The sequence below is a fragment of the Stegostoma tigrinum genome, chromosome 2 (genome assembly GCF_030684315.1).
Source record: "Stegostoma tigrinum isolate sSteTig4 chromosome 2, sSteTig4.hap1, whole genome shotgun sequence".
Classification (NCBI taxonomy): Eukaryota; Metazoa; Chordata; class Chondrichthyes; order Orectolobiformes; family Stegostomatidae; genus Stegostoma; species Stegostoma tigrinum.
Window position 1 is genome coordinate 108214752 of NC_081355.1, and position 16401 is coordinate 108231152.

The 16401-nt window shown below is 42.2% G+C and overlaps 1 protein-coding gene across 2 annotated transcripts in view; it reads left to right on the forward strand.

Annotated features, from left to right (window-relative positions):
• cmtm6 (CKLF-like MARVEL transmembrane domain containing 6) overlaps window positions 1–15679 on the forward strand; it is a 107181-nt gene extending 91502 nt beyond the window's left edge. For both annotated transcript variants that reach the window (XM_048560130.2, XM_048560138.2), the window contains exons 4-5: window positions 13512–13610; window positions 15119–15679. In XM_048560130.2, the coding sequence (XP_048416087.1) occupies window positions 13512–13610; window positions 15119–15292 (273 nt within the window). In that variant the 3' untranslated portion in view covers window positions 15293–15679. The remainder of the gene's footprint in view (window positions 1–13511; window positions 13611–15118) is intronic.
• Window positions 15680–16401: the final 722 nt, after the last annotated feature.

Sequence of the window (16401 nt, forward strand, 5' to 3'; positions counted from 1 at the left end):
TGTATAGTACGTGGACTGCAATGATTCACAAAGGCAACTCACCACCATGTTCTCAGGAAGGGACAATAGATGCTGGATCAGCCAGCAACACCCTCATGCCATGAGTGAGTGGGAAGAAAAAAGACACAACCATCTCCTGGATCTGTACGGGATACAAATTATGGTTCTTCGTTCCTTAGCGTGCACTCGCTTTAGGTTCACTTGGATGCTGTGAGCCTCTGTGCATAGTGTTTTAGTCAGAGGGCGGTAAAGGTTAGTAGTTGTGGAGGATGAGGTAAGTGAGAGACGTTGAGTATAGATGCGGTATGTAGTAGTGAAGTCCATAGTCTATGAATATTGGTAAGGTTTGTGGATAGAGCCAGAGCTGAGTGGGTGAGAGGCCACAGAAGATTGTGATTAAGATTTTTTTTTCTGAATTGCTGTGAATTTGCCCGCACCTGGGACTTTAAGCTGATCCAGGCTGCTATCTGTCTGCAGGCCAGCTGAGTTTGCCTCCTCTGATGGTCTGCTACATGGACAGTGGACACCGTCCACCAGAGTCTCCATGTCCCAATTTGGAAAGCAGGGTCCCATTCTCCTGTTCTGAGGCATGTTGGGTCCTAAGAGGATGATCGTCTTCACTTCCAGCATCTGAACTGATGTGTCGTTGTGCTTTAAATATGGTGCCAGCAGTTTATATGTCAGAAGGTCCTGGCATTATTGCAAATTTCACCTTGTCTATCATGTACATGTATGAGAAGGATGCCGTAGGGGGCCAATTATATAATTAATGAGGTAAGGAGACAAAATAGTGTGAGAAAAATCATTTCGAGGCATTACAGAATATGCGCTGTGAAACTTTCCAGAAATTACATTGCCTAAAAATGGGAAACTCCAGACTCAAGATTAAATATCTAAGCTTCCTGACAATATAAAACCCAGTCAAGGTTATAAAGAGGTGGCAAAAACATAGACAAGCTAAGTACTAAATGTGGGAATGTGGGAACATAATGTGGGGAAGTGAGAGCTATTGACTTCAGTTATCAGAATTGGAAAGTTATATTTTTTTTAAAAGGCCTGAAATTGCTAAATGTTGAAATTGACAGAGATTTGGGTGTGCTCATAATCAGAACACAAACAAAATTTGGCATGGGGGCACATCAAGCAAGTAGGAAGGTAAATCCCATTAATCACTAGGATTGGAGTACAAGGTAAAGAACTCTGTCCAGAATTGTACAGGACTTTAGTGAGTCTACACCTGAAATACTGTGTGAAGTTGTGCTCTTAATATTTCAGGATGGAAATAATTACATTACAGGTGTTACTACAAAAGTTCCTTGTGTTGGTGCCTTGAATGAGCTGGTTGGTCCATTTACTGAAGTTGAATCAATTGGAGATAATGGGAACTGCAGATGCTGGAGAATCCAAGATAATGAAATGTGAGGCTGGATGAACACAGCAGGCCCAGCAGCATCTCAGGGACCCTTGAAGGGTCTAGGCCCGAAACATCAGCCTTTGTGCTCCTGAGATGCTGCTGGGCCTGCTGTGTTCATCCAGCCCACATTTCATTATCTTGAATCAATTGGCCCTGTTTCTCGATTTTAGAAGAATGAGGATTGGTCTCAACGAAACACATTGTTCCACGTCTTCATTTGAAGTTGGAATGTTTCTGAGCATCACAACTTATAGGTGAAATGACTTTATGTGAATCATTTTAAAACCATGTTAGGTTCCTTTGGACATTTCTCATCTGGAAGAATCAATATACAAATACATTGGACCATACATGTGCAGCACCATTGATGGATGCAGCTTAAATAACTTGCCAAATGCAATACATTGTATTTCTTTTATATTAGTGATGTATGATTTCAGCAATACATTGTAACCAGTTCTAAAGAATTACACACCCACAATTTAGTACTTGTAGTTTAATCAGCCTCCACCTAGTGGCAGAAGGTGGCCAGTGCTGGTATCAGACAGTGAGGACTATCTACACCAGCCGGCCTTTGCTTTTACTGCACTTCGGTGCAGAACAGGAGGAACATGTCAAGAGCAGTGCACCTAAAGAACAGACCAGGGGCTAAGGTAGGTGCATGGTGCACATACAGGAGCAAGGGCCAGAATAGGATCCAAGCCAAGAACCACAGCAGTAAATGAGGAACCGCTGAAGCCTCCAGTGGTGACAACAGACAACAGGAACTTCATAAGGTAAGAATGAAGAGTCGGAGCAGGAGCAGGAACAGGAGTGAATGGAATGTTTTGGGACTGGCAATGAGGGAGGTGGGGTGGAGTGACCTTTAAGATTGTGATCGGAAATGGAAGTGCTGGGGTGAAGGTCTTTTCTGTGAGCAGGCTGCAAAACAGGAAGTCTGGAGCTGATGACATTTTAATGTAATGACTTTCATTATATTGACACTACTTTGTGAACAAAGTTAGAGGAAAGCAACATTAAGCGAGTTACCATTAAGTGGAGACACAGTGTAGGTTCTGAAGTGCTTTGACAGGATAACATTGAGAAATCTAGGACTGAGATATGTCCTCAGGATAGGAAGTCGACTCTATATGACTGAGGTGAAGAAAACAGTTGTCATCAAAGGATTGTGGATTTGTGGAATTCTTCATCAGGCTTTGGAGTTTGAGGCTGAGTCATGGAATATATTCAAGGCTGAGATCAATAGATCTTTGTACGCCATTGAAATCGAGAAGTATAAGGACAGGATGTATGTCAGTTGATGTAGATGATCAGCCATAATCTTATTCGATGCTGGTGCCGATTCAAGGGGCCCTGTGCTCTAGTCCTGCTCCTATTTGTTATTAGGATCCATTCATTTAGCCATTTTTAAACAATGGTACAGTTTGGGGCTGGAGAACTCTACACCGGTGTGGAGAAGCAGAGGGATCTTGGGGCCCATGTCCAGAGATCCCTCAAAGTTGCCGCCCAAGTTGATCGGGTTGTAAAGAAGGCGTATGGTGTGTACGCTTTCGTTGGCAGGGGAATTGAGTGTAAGAGCCACAAGGTTATGCTGCAGGTCTATAAACCTCTCGTTAGACCACACTTGGAGTATTGTGTTCAGTTCTAGTCACTTCATTTAAGGAAGGATGTGGAAGCTTTAGAGAGGGTGCAAAGGACATTTACCAAGATGCTGCCTAGACTGAGGACAGGTCGTATGAGGAAAGATTGAGGGAGCAAGGGCTTTTTTCATTGGAACGAATAAGGAAGAGAGGTGATTTGATAGAGGTTTACAAGATGATGAGAGGTATAGATAGAGTGGATAGCCAGTGACTTTTTCCCAGGGCGGAAATGACTATTACGAGGGGGCATAATTTTAAGGTGATTGGAGGAAGGCATAGGGGAGATGTCAGAGGTAGGTTCTTCACACAGAGGGTGGTGGGCGTGTGGAATGCACTGCTGGCAGTGGTAGTGGAGTCAGATACTTTAGAGACTTTTAAGCGGCTCTTGGATAGGCACATGGAGGGTTGTAAAATGTAGGGTACGCAGGATAGATTGATCTTAGTAGGACAATAGGTTGGCACAACATCGTGGCCCACAGGGCCTGTACTGTTCTATGTTGTGTGTTTTAGAACTGGAAATCTAGTACTTTTGTTCAATTAAGTTTTTAGGATTTTAGTTTGAGGATAAGACCCAACAATTGCACTTCAGCCTCATTCCTGGGGAACTTATAGAAATGATTATTTAGAACAAAGTTGGTGGTCACTTGAGAAAATGCAGTCAGTTAAACAAATTGGGTAATGCATTGGAAATGAATTTCCAGAAGCCACTTGATATAGTGCCACACAAAAGCTTTATATACAAAGATACCTAATGGAATAAGGAACTGCTTGAAGATAAGACATGAAATTGATTGAGTGATAGGAAACAGAAAACAGTGATGAATGATTGGTTGTTTCGCAAACAGGAGGCAGATTTAAGCGGTGCTCCTGGGAATCCAGTATTAGACCCCAGCTGTTCTTAATGTAGATGAATAACCTCAACTTTGGTACATAGGCGATACTTTCAAAATTCACGGATGACACAACATTTGGATGTGATGTCGACAAAGGGAGGTTGGTGGAATGGGTGGCGCTGTGGCATCGTGGTTAGCACTGCTGCCTCACAGCACCAGAGACCAAAGTCATTTCCAGCGTCAAGCAACGGTCTGTGTGGGGTTTGTACATTATCCTCTATTCTGCGTGGGTTTCCTCCAAGTGCTTCAGTTTCATCCCACAGTCCAAAGATGTGCAGGCTAGATGGATTAGCCATGGGAAATGCAGGGTTACAGAGATAGGGTTGGGGGGTGGTTCTGGGTGAGATGCTGTTTTGAGGATAAGTGTGGACTCGATGGACCAAATGGCTTGCTTCTACACTGCAGGGATTGTATGATTTTATGAATGGACAGAGAAGTGAAAAATATAATTGAATGTTAAGATGTGATTCATTTTGCTAGAAAGAACAAGGAAAGACAATATGAAATGCACAATTCTTACGGTTGCAGGGCAGAATGACCGAACTGTTAAAACGCAAGTTGGATCCTGGCCTTTATAAATATGGGCATAGAGTATAAAAACATGAAAGCTTTAATTAGTAAAGGAGTAATAATAAACATGTACAAAACACTGGAGTATTGCATTCAGTCTGGGCACCAGACTTTAGGAAGTATGTAAAGACCTTGAGGGGCCACAGAAGAGATCCAGAAGATTGTTTCCAGGGATGAGCAACTTCAGTCACCTAGATGGATTCAATAAGTTGGGACTGTTTTCTTCGGAGAAGACAGGAATGAGAACGGATTTGGCAAAGTTTAAGTGATTGACAAAAGAGCAAGGGGACAATGAGGGTTAATATTTTTACACAGCGGGTGGGTTAGGATCTGAAATATGCTGCCTGACAGTGATACATGCAGAGTCAGACACAACCTTCAAAAGACAGCTGGGTCATTACCTTTACAGGGCTTCAAGGAAAAGGCTGCGGAGTCACAGTAAGTGAATTGTTCTTGCAGAGAGCCAGTACAAACATATTGGGCTGAATAGCCTTCTTCTGTGATTTGAAGGGTATTAAGTAACTGGAAAAGTAACTTCTGTATATGCAAAACTTGATAGGAAGGGAATAATCCTAATCTCAATTTTCATTCAAAGCATGCTGTTTGTGTCATCTTTATACTGTGAGGTGCTCTGTTTGGAAGTAGTTCTGTAATATGAAGCTGATGGTTTTTAAACTTTTTTTGTACTTACATTGGAGTATCTGAACACAGATAGCAACAATTTTGGCCTTGTAATTTCTGGCAATAGATATTTCCCAGAACAGGAGGAATGTGTGAAAAGTGCAGTAATGCAAAGTAAATACTCTGCTGGCTTGTACTGTTGTGCTAAGGAAATAATGCAGGTAGTAATATCCAGCATTACTGGAAGCAGTAAACAGATTTACTTATGGAGATGTCTCAGAAACCCACTTGTTAAAATGAAAATTAGTGCGACTTGTTTATTTTACTTTGTGGTGTTCAGATATAGCCAGAGGCCTGTGAAAAGAAATTATTTTGCAAGAAAATAATACCAGTTCACACATCAACAATAAATCAGAGAAAATTTATCAGTTCCTGAAGGAATGTTATAGGAAGCTACAACCTAAATAACTATAGGAAAACAGAATTTCACATTTTTCATAGAAGTGTTAAGTAAAAATAAATGTTCATATAAATTCAGCAGTTAATTACTTTGGTGTTTATGTTTAGCATTTAAAAGCTCAACTGGTATGTTTCAGATCTGTGTTAACAGTGAGCCTGTTAGTAGGCAAAGTGTGAAACATAGTTAAATACTATCTGTGAAATTTCTCAGTGATGTGTTGGGATTGACTGTGCTAAGTATGTAGCAGCTGTTGAGATTGTGCAGAATAAATTACTTGTTTTGGAATTAGATAACTAATTTTTATATGACAGAAGCCATAAAGGAACTTTTCCCTTCTTCCTTGCTCTCAACATTTCACCATTTCACCATTTCATCATTTAGAGTTTAGAGCCACATGGCATGGAAACAGATCCTCAGTCCAACTCACCCATGCTGACCAGCTACCCTAAACAGAACTAGTCCCATTTGCCTGCATTTAGCCTACATCCCTGTAAATCTTTCCTATTCATGTACCTGTCCAAGTGTCTTTGACGTGTTGTAATTGTGCCCAAATCTATGACTTCTTCTGGCAGTTTGTTCCATACAAGCATCACCCTCTGTGTGAAAAAATTGCCCCTCAGATCTCTTTTAAATCTTTTCTGTCTCACCTTAAACCTGTGCCCTCTAGTTTTGGACTCCCCGAACCTTAGAAAAATTATTCACGATCACCCCTCAGCTTCTGACATTCCAGGGGGAGAAAATAGTCCCAGCCTATCCTTATAACTGAAGCCCTTATAACTGAAGTCGGGAAATACGGGAGACGCGGTCAAGGGCGTTCTCGATCACTGTGGGAGGAAAGTTGCGGTCCTTGAAGAACTTGGACATCTGGGATGTGCGGGAGTGGAATGTCTTATCGTGGGAGCAGATGCGGCGGAGGCGGAGGAATTGGGAATAAGGGATGGAATTTTTGCAGGAGGGTGGGTGGGAGGAGGTGTATTCTAGGTAGCTGTGGGAGTCGGTGGGCTTGAAATGGACATCAGTTACAAGCTGGTTGCCTGAGATAGAGACTGAGAGGTCCAGGAAGGTGAGGGATGTGCTGGAGATGGCCCAGGTGAACTGAAGGTTGGGGTGGAAGGTGTTGGTGAAGTGGATGAACTGTTCGAGCTCCTCTGGGGTGCAAGAGGCAGCGCCGATACAGTCATCAATGTACCGGAGGAAGAGGTGGGGTTTGGGGCCTGTGTAGGTGCGGAAGAGGGACTGTTCCATGTAACCTACAAAGAGGCAGGCATAGCTGGGGCCCATGCGGGTGCCCATGGCCACCCCCTTAGTCTGTAGGAAGTGGGAGGAGTCAAAAGAGAAGTTGTCGTATTTCCCGCAACACATCCCTCACACCCCGCCCCCACCACAACCGCTGAAAGAGGATCCCCCTCGTTCTCACACACCACCCCACCAACGTCCAGATACAACGCATCATCCTCCGACACTTCCGCCATCTACAATCCGACCCCACCACCCAAGACAGTTTTCCATCCCCACCCCTGTCTGCTTTCCGGAGAGACCACTCTCTCCGTGACTCCCTTGTTCGCTCCACACTGCCCTCCAACCCCACCACACCCGGCACCTTCCCCTGCAACCGCAGGAAATGCTACACTTGCCCCCACACCTCCTCCCTCACCCCTATCCCAGGCCCCAAGATGACATTCCACATTAAGCAGAGGTTCACCTGCACATCTGCCAATGTGGTATACTGCATCCACTGTACCCGGTGTGGCTTCCTCTACATTGGGGAAACCAAGCGGAGGCTTGGGGACCGCTTTGCAGAACACCTCCGCTCAGTTCGCAGCAAACAACTGCACCTCCCAGTCGCAAACCATTTCCACTCCCCCTCCCATTCTTTAGATGACATGTCCATCATGGGCCTCCTGCACTGCCACAATGATGCCACCCGAAGGTTGCAGGAACAGCAACTCATATATTCCGCCTGGGAACCCTGCAGCCTAATGGTATCAATGTGGACTTCACCAGTTTCAAAATCTTCCCCTCCCCCACCGCATCCCTAAACCAGCCCAGTTCGTCCCCTCCCCCCACTGCACCACACAACCAGCCCAGCTCTTCCCCTCCACCCACTGCATCCCAAAACCAGTCCAACCTGTCTCTGCCTCCCTAACCTGTTCTTTCTCTCGCCCATCCCTTCCTCCCACCCCAAGCCGCACCCCCATCTACCTACTAACCTCATCCCATCTCCTTGACCTGTCCGTCTTCCCTGGACTGACCTATCCCCTCCCTACCTCCCCACCTATACTCTCTCCACCGATCTTCTTTTCTCTCCATCTTCGGTCCGCCTCCCCCTCTCTCCCTATTTATTCCAGAACCCTCACCCCATCCCCCTCTCTGATGAAGGGTCTAGGCCCGAAACGTCAGCTTTTGTGCTCCTGAGATGCTGCTTGGCCTGCTGTGTTCATCCAGCCTCACATTTTATTACCTCTAAATCTGGACTTTGGAATGGCCTTAAAATAAATGGCTTAGTTTGAAATGAATGGTCATTATTAAGTACTACCAGATTTTATTCAGAAATATCCAGGAAGCTGCTTACTGATAATGGGAATTATTACTAAGAAATCCTTTCATCTAAGGTACCCCCCTTCCTCACTACACACATTAAAGATGTGGCCAGTTATCTTCCTTGCATGTGATGTGTCAAAATTAAGTATTCACCACAGCAACTGTAATAAAACTGTCTTTTCATAACTATTCAGGTAAAAACCCTTATAACAAACCACTTACTTGGGTTCCGTTATTAAAGCACACATGTTCCTTCCACTGAATTTCCTATATGGTAATGGTTACTGTAATGGCCTTGATAACATCCAGATCTTGCTGCACTAGGACATGGACTTCTTCAGTGTCTGCAGAGTCTTGCATGGCACTTAACATTGTGCAGTTATCAGCAATCATCCCCACTTCTAACATTACGATGGAGGGAAAACCATTAAAGCAGCTGAAGATAGTTGGGCCACTGGCCTGAGGATGTCTTGCAGAGATGTTGTGTAGTTGAGATGATTGACCTCAAACAACTGCAGTCATTCTGTTTTGTGCTGATAATGATTCCAGCTAGTGGAATGTTCCACCTGATTTCCATTGGATTCCAGTTTTGCCAGAGTTCCTTGATGCAACAGCTGGTCAAATACAGCCTTGATGTCAAGGGTAGTCACTCTCGCCTTGATCTCTAGAATTCAGCTCTTTTGTCTATGATTGAACCAAGTCTGTAATGAGACTGGGAGCTGAGTGGCCCTGGTGGAATCCAAGTTGAGTGTCAATGAAGAGGCTATTTCTAAGCAAGTGTTCCTTAGCAGCACTGTTGAAGACACCTCCCATCACTCATGACCAAGAATAGATGAATGAGGTAGTAAATGATAAGATTGGTTTTATCCTGTTTTTTTGTAGAGGGCATACCTGGGCAATTTTCCACATTGCTGAATAGATGTCAGCATGCAGGTATACTTGAACAGCTCAGTTAGAGACACAGCTAATTCTGGAGCACAAGTCCTCGATATTATTCCTGGAATGGTGTCAGGGTCCATTGTCTTTGCAGTATCCAACAGTCTTTTGATGTTGTGTGGAATGGTTCAAATTGGCTGAAGACTGGCATCTGCGTTCTGGGGAACCCGAAAGAGGCCAAAATGGATCCATCCGCACGTTCCAGTCTTAAGCCTTCTGCATTGCTCAACTGTTATAGAATTTGGAGGTGGGCTGATCATGGCTCCCTCCATTTGGAGACAATAATTCAACTCAGACATCTACCACTAACTTGTCGTGACCTCCCTGGTGTTCCTCATTGTGGCCTGCAACAGTGCCCTTGTTACCTTCCCTCACTTTCCCTGTTGTTGTAAAATATTGGCTGCTGTTAGATTCTCTCTTTATGAACAGAACAGCAGAGACAAACTTGCAGTTGCTGATGCCATTCTGCTTATTAAGTACTCCTGAATCACAAGTCATTCAGTTATCATTCACGGAGCATCACATTTTACTTCTGCTAGTTACTGGCCATGTGTCAGTGCTTAGAAAAATTGAATCGATGAGAAATTGGTTACATTAATATTAATACTTTATCTTGTTCAGGACCACTCTCTTGGACTTAGGATTGTGATGTGAAGCACATCAGTTGACTTACAGACTTAATATTGGTATAAATAACATGGAACAGAAGTGCCAGCTTTGTGGACTGAATTGTATCATATCCCCACCCCACACCCACTAAATTAAAAAGTAGGCAAGGTTGCCTACCCATCAGAAAGCTGCCCCTTCGTAAAATAGCAGAAGGGGCAGGAAGAGGCCTTGAAGTGATCATAAACTAAAAACACACAGGTCTAATGTATCGTCCCAAAGACAGACAGTTCAATGCCTCTTCCACCACCCCAAAAATGGGGGATGGATTGGGCTAGACAGAATCGCAGAAAGTAGGTCACATGTGACATTTTAGGAAACACCTTGCAATATGGAGGCATTGAATGTAAAAAAAAATTCCTTTTATTGCTGAGCACTGATAAATCTTTGTGGACTCAACTGAATTAAAGCTTTATAATTGTATGCACCGTGCCTCTAAGGACTCCACATGCTGTATATAGGCACTGTTTGGACGCTGCTTGGCCTTGCGTTTGTAAGCTACAGACACACTGCTGAGTTGGTTGCTGTAATATCCACTTCATAACTTATAATATATTTATTGTTTTACACTAACAAGCCCACAGGGTTCATCAATCTCCAGTGTCTAATTTAATTAATACACCATTTTTTAAAATAACAAACATTGTCTGATGGGGCAACTTTGTTTTGCAGTGGGAGTGTCCCTACCAGTGGACAATGAGGCCCAGGCTTCAAATCCCACCTGCACCAGAGGTGTGTAATAATACCTCCGAACAGTGTGGTTGGAAAAATAAGTCAAATAGAAGAAAAGACAAACTTTCCCCCTGAAACATGGCCTGTAACTACCAAAGATCAGTAATGTGGCCATTTTAAGAAAGTAAATTATGTGCTGGATTTTGCATCTCAGATTTGCAGGTGAGGGAGAGCCATACAATTGGGCACCATTCTAGTTTACCAATTGTGTTGTCAGCTTTATCACCAAGACATTTGATTTCCACCTCCATAACAGTGCCCAACTCCACCCGCCTCAGCCCATCTGCCACCTAATAGGCTACACTGCTTACCAAACGTTTGGGCACCTGACTTTACTCCTTTCCCATGTCAAGTTCTGTTTGTTAACCTTTCTATGAAGCATCTCTGGATACTTCACTATTTATCATATTGGGGGCTTCTGTTTCCTTTAACCTGCCTATTAACCTTATCAAAATATATATTTACTTTTGGGATTACTGTTAGGAAATGTTCTTGGCACTTGCAGGTAAGCAGCATTGTGTAAGAATAACTATGCCTCTAGGTTGTAAAATTAGCACTTTGTATCATCAAACTGTGGTGAAATGAGCATCTACTCATGTGAACTCATGTGTTCCATGCAAGATTAGTAAAGAGGAACTTTCAAAGATGTGCAGAACCCAATATCTGACACTTAAATCTGTTTTGAAATAGTCATTTTGAGAGCAACCCATTCCTGGGGGAGTGTGCCTTACATCTTTATGTTCTACCAGTCCCCACCCACAATGATTTTCCTTCCTCTTTCTGAGCGTGTGCAGTCTACTGATTACATAGGCAGCAATTTAATTTATTGGGCTTGTACTTCCACCATTTTCGGTTTCTCAAAAAATGTTACTGTCACTTATAAACCAGAAATATGTAACAAATTCAGTCTGCGAGGATATTCATTGTCACAGGGTCTGAGCCTGAAACGTCAGTTTTCCTGCTCCTGAGATGCTGCTTGGCCTGCTGTGTTCATCCAGCTCCACACTTTGACAGTGAATAGAGATAATAATTCGTTTTCATTGATATTGCAATATGTGACACCCAGATGTCTTTTCAATGATTCTGAGGTGCTATGCGTTGATTTTTCCAATTGGCTTTTGTACTTCCCAGTACATATCAATATCGCAGGAGTCTAGTTCCCTTTGTATCGATTTGATTTGATAGAAAAGCAAAAAGAAGCCAAGTTTGGAAGCTTTTTTTTCAATTGCTAGCATGATCTGAAATGCAAAGTGCTTACTGCTACCTCCAATTTTCCCAGCCGCCTAGGCTAAAGCACCCATTTGAACCGGTTAAACAGAGCAGCTCTGTGCCGTCTGCCATTTCATTAGAAAGACTCCTGTGTGCACTGAAATCTGGCAGCTTCATTTCTTTTCCTCTTGTACTTGATATGGAGAGTGATCTAGAGAAACCAGTACATTTCAACAAAGCATGTTAGAAGCCAGTCTGATGGGAGTTTCAAAATAGCATTTTTCCATTTGCCAGTACGTAAATAACTAATTGCCAAAAGTCTTTACTAGAAAACAGAAGGATGTAGTTGGGATTTTGTTTTCACAGTGCAGATTTTTTCTGGATTTAGAATGTCTTACCAAAAATACTAGCCCAGCTAACTGTCTCTGTTTATAAGGCGAGTAGTGAATAAACAACGGTCTGTTGTTTGTGACGGCTGGTCCAGGATCTGATTGGCCTCCTGTATAGTAAGATTCTGTGAGACTACACTGGCCTTCACTGACCGCTTAATGCAGCAGAAATAACAAAGTGTAGAGCTGGATGAACACAGCAGACCAAGCAGCATCATAGGAGCAGGAGCAGTTGCTCATCTAATCTGGAGATTGTGGGTTTAAGCACAAAATCCAGGATATCACTTCAATGAAGTTATAAGTGTTACTTTATTAGCGATACCATCATGAGATATTAATCCAAACTCCTTTTCAGTCAATAAACTGATCTGATGACATCTTATGCTGGAAAAGAGAGATCGCCAGTGCGTTTGCTACTGCCACGTCAGTGCATGTGTGCATTTCAAAACAGTTAATTTTCTGTGAAAAACTTTTATGTTTTGAGGATATTAAAAATACTACATAAATTATTTCAGTAAAAAAAAATTACTGTAGAATTGATGACAAACAGCATGAATTACTACTCTCAGCAAGGATTCTAATTCTAATCCTGCATTCTACTGATATCAAATTTGTGCCACTGGGGCCAATTTTATGGACTGATGTCTTGGACACAATGCAAACCTAGAAGATCTAACAAGCTGATAATAAATTTATTCAAGATAACAAAGTGTGGAGCTGGATGAACACAGCAGGCCAAGCAGCATCTTAGGAGCACAAGAGCTGATGTTTCGGGCCTAGACCCTTCATCAGAGGTCTAGGCTGGAAACGTCAGCTTTTGTGCTCCTAAGATGCTGCTTGGCCTGCTGTGTTCATCCAGCCCTACACTTTGTTATCTCTGATTCTCCAGCATCTGCAGTTCCCATTATCTCTGAATAAACTTATTCAGCCGTTTTTGATGTATCCCCGTCAGGAGTCTTCTAATGATTGGTTGGGAAATATTCAAAATTAGTGATGAATTTAGATCAGTTGTTAGGATCTTAAGTGTGAGTAAGACAGAAATACAGAATGAACAGTGAGAAAGTTTACCTTTGTCTTAGCCATTGAGTGCAGGTGATTAAAGGGACCTGAAACAAGTTGTAGGCATAGATGAGATAAGTACAGTACATTACTTAAGTCATCGAGGAAATAGCTTCAGTTAATAAGTGTAGCCTTTTGTGGAGAGCAAATTTAGTACAGCTGGTGGGGAAATAAATTCTTTACTGATGTTTACAGCAATCTGCCAGACAATGTAATTAAAACAAAAACAGGGTGGAACTACTGTTAGGTGATATTATGAAGAGAGGAGTACCTGGTACACAATATTTGGTATCAAACAGCCTTTCTTCATTCATGACTGTTTTTTTAAAAATGTATGCAGCATCTCTAATAAAATTCACTCTACATTTTTTTTTTCTCCAGGACTTTAGTTACACTGTTGTGATAGCAGTACTGTTCCTCATCGCTGCCATTGTGTTTGCCGCACAGAATGATGGGTCTGGTTTGGAGAAAACGTCTGTGGTAAGTTTTGTTTCAAAAGTATGTTTATCTTCAATCTCCCTTGTTTCTTGCTGTCTAAAATGATATCACATTTTGTTTTGACCACCGTTCCTTGACCCTCCAATAGTAGGCCTCCAACCAGTTTCCTCAGGAGGTGACAGGCTGTTAGAAGGTTCTCATAGTTTTAAGTCAATCTTGCTTGTGGTTAAATTTCTCCAACTAAAACTCTGGGCATTGTGTCAAAACTGGGACTGGCTGCTGCACAGGCACAGCCTGCCCTAATCCATGTGACCTAAGTATCATTTGTAATTTGCCCTCAGGTCTCCAATTAGTAAAAAGGGTGAACTGCCACCAACGATCGAACTTCTACAGGCAGGTCACCAAATGAGAGGGGAAGGCACAATTTTAAGCCACTCAGTTCATCAGTAATAGTCCCCCGATATGACCCAGGAGCCATTTCCTTTTGAACCAATCATTCATATTATCTTTAAAAAAAACAAAATGAAACGAAAAAGAACCTGTAAAACATTGAGCATTAATGAACCTGATGTGTGTCATATGGTTAATTGTTGAATCATTTTTATTTTGGTATATAAACAAAAGTTCGTCATCATGCAACCATATGTGAAGAAGGAATTCAGCACGGTTAAATACGTGAATGTGTTTTGAAAGTTACAGGAACTAATGTACTTGTGGCCAATATCAAGATTACATTAATGCAATCACAGTAAATATTTACATTGTAGGCAATCCTGCTTTTTGCTTCAGTGCCTCCTTTTACCACCTCCAAACTTACAGCTACAATTTTAAGCCATTTATACTGTTTGTAGCTTCACTCTAATTTGCATCTGTATTTCATAACCCTTTAGTGTTTCAGTAACAATTCATACCAAGATCATCCTTGACCTGCTAAATACAGCTCACCAGCCCCCACAATATTTGATCAAGTTCCTATCCATCCCAGCTTGCCCCATCCTTGTCTGAGTGCAGTACCAGCAGTGCCCACTGCTTTTGCAGTGAGGCTTCAGGATATGTCGAGAAGTACCAGCATCTGAATGGCCAACCGCTTTCCGAGGTAGAGCTTCCTGTCCCCAAGGACATAAATCCCATCTCAGCTATTATAACTGCATAGCAGCTACTTCTCTCCTGAAAGGTAAGCTCCTCATTGACTTTGTAGTTGGGATGGCAGTTACCATAATACCCAGTATAATCCAGCCAGTGATTTGGCTAGCTTGGGTATTGTCATTCCACCCTGCAGAAGGTTCCCAAGAGCATCTTAGCACTTTAACGCCAGGGGAAGCCAAATATTATGGGCCTGCACGTTTTTTTTTTCAATTCTTTTTGCTTGAGCTTAATTAGTGCAACTCACAGGAATTTCATCCCTATTGCAGACATGTCAGGTTTTCCAGTAATCTGTGTAATACCTATTTCATAGTAGGGTAATTATAATGGAACGGTTACTGTCTTATATATTGTTTAACAGGAGCATTTCTTGGTCATGTCCCCATGGTTTTCACTATTTTCTCTAGGCATTTGGATTCCTTGCTACAATTGCCTTTTTTGTGGATGTGGTGCTGCATATAAAGGAAGAGGGTCTGCCCAGGAAGGAAAGGGAGGATAAGCCAGTTGAAGCCAAAAAAGGTTCAGAAAATGTGAAGCCGGAAACTGAGCCACTGAATGAGCTAGGAAGTGTGCCTGAATGAGCTACAGAAGCAGTTGTCCTGTTTCTAAAAGCAGACACATTCGAATTTGAGTTTCCAGAGTTGTTCAGTCAACAATAGCAAAAACAAAAATCAAAGCTTTGTTACACTTGTTGATCTGGTTGAGAGTATTTGTCCTAGATTTGTGGGGATTCAATAAGAATTGCTTTCTGTCAGTTACCTGTTTATCTTAATACAATCTACTGTACATTCAATGAAAATTAATTAATTGAACTTATATTGCAACTACCTATGATGGTTTAATGCCTCAGAGATAGTAGGAACTGCTGATGCTGGAGAATCTGAGATAACAAGGTCTAGAGCTGGATGAACACAGCACACTAAACTGCATCAGAGGAGCAGGAAGGCTGACGTTTCGGGCCTAGACCCTTCTTCAGAAAATCTTCTTAAGAAGGATCTAGGCCTGAAACATCAGCCTTCCTGCTCCTCTGATGCAGCTTGGCCTACTGTGTTGACACAGCTCTACATCTTGTTATCTCATGTTTTGTTGCCTGTTTCTTTGTAATTTTTCTCTCTCTCATCATTTTAAAGATTATTAAAAAGATTAAGCAACTTTTATCTTAAAGCATTTCTTAATTATGCCTTTCAAATGTTTGGATCAAATTTTTGTAATATTAAAAATCTTTGTAATTTATTTTGGAGTTGGCGTTCATATTAGTTTTATCTAGCTTTTCAGCAAAATGACAGTAAAAATCTTCAGTTTATTTAACTTTCTAACAGAGGAAACAGATAAACAAGCATCGTCTCACATTCACCTGGGACGGGGGGAGATGGCAGTATAATAGTAATGTCATTGGCCTAGTAATCCAGAAGCCCATGTAATGTTTAGGGGATAACGGTTCAAATCTCATCACGGAATTTACATTCAGTTGGAAAAAAAAGTCTGGATTCAAAGCTAATCTCAATAACGGTGATCTCTAACATTGATTATCATAAATCAGATCTGGTTCATTGACATCCTTTAGGAAAGAAAATCTGCCATCTTCACCTGGACTGACCTGTGTGTGTCTCCAGACCCATGACAATCTGGATGATCTTAACCTTCCTCTGAAATGGTGAGGAAAACTACCCACTTCAGGGGCAATTGGGGA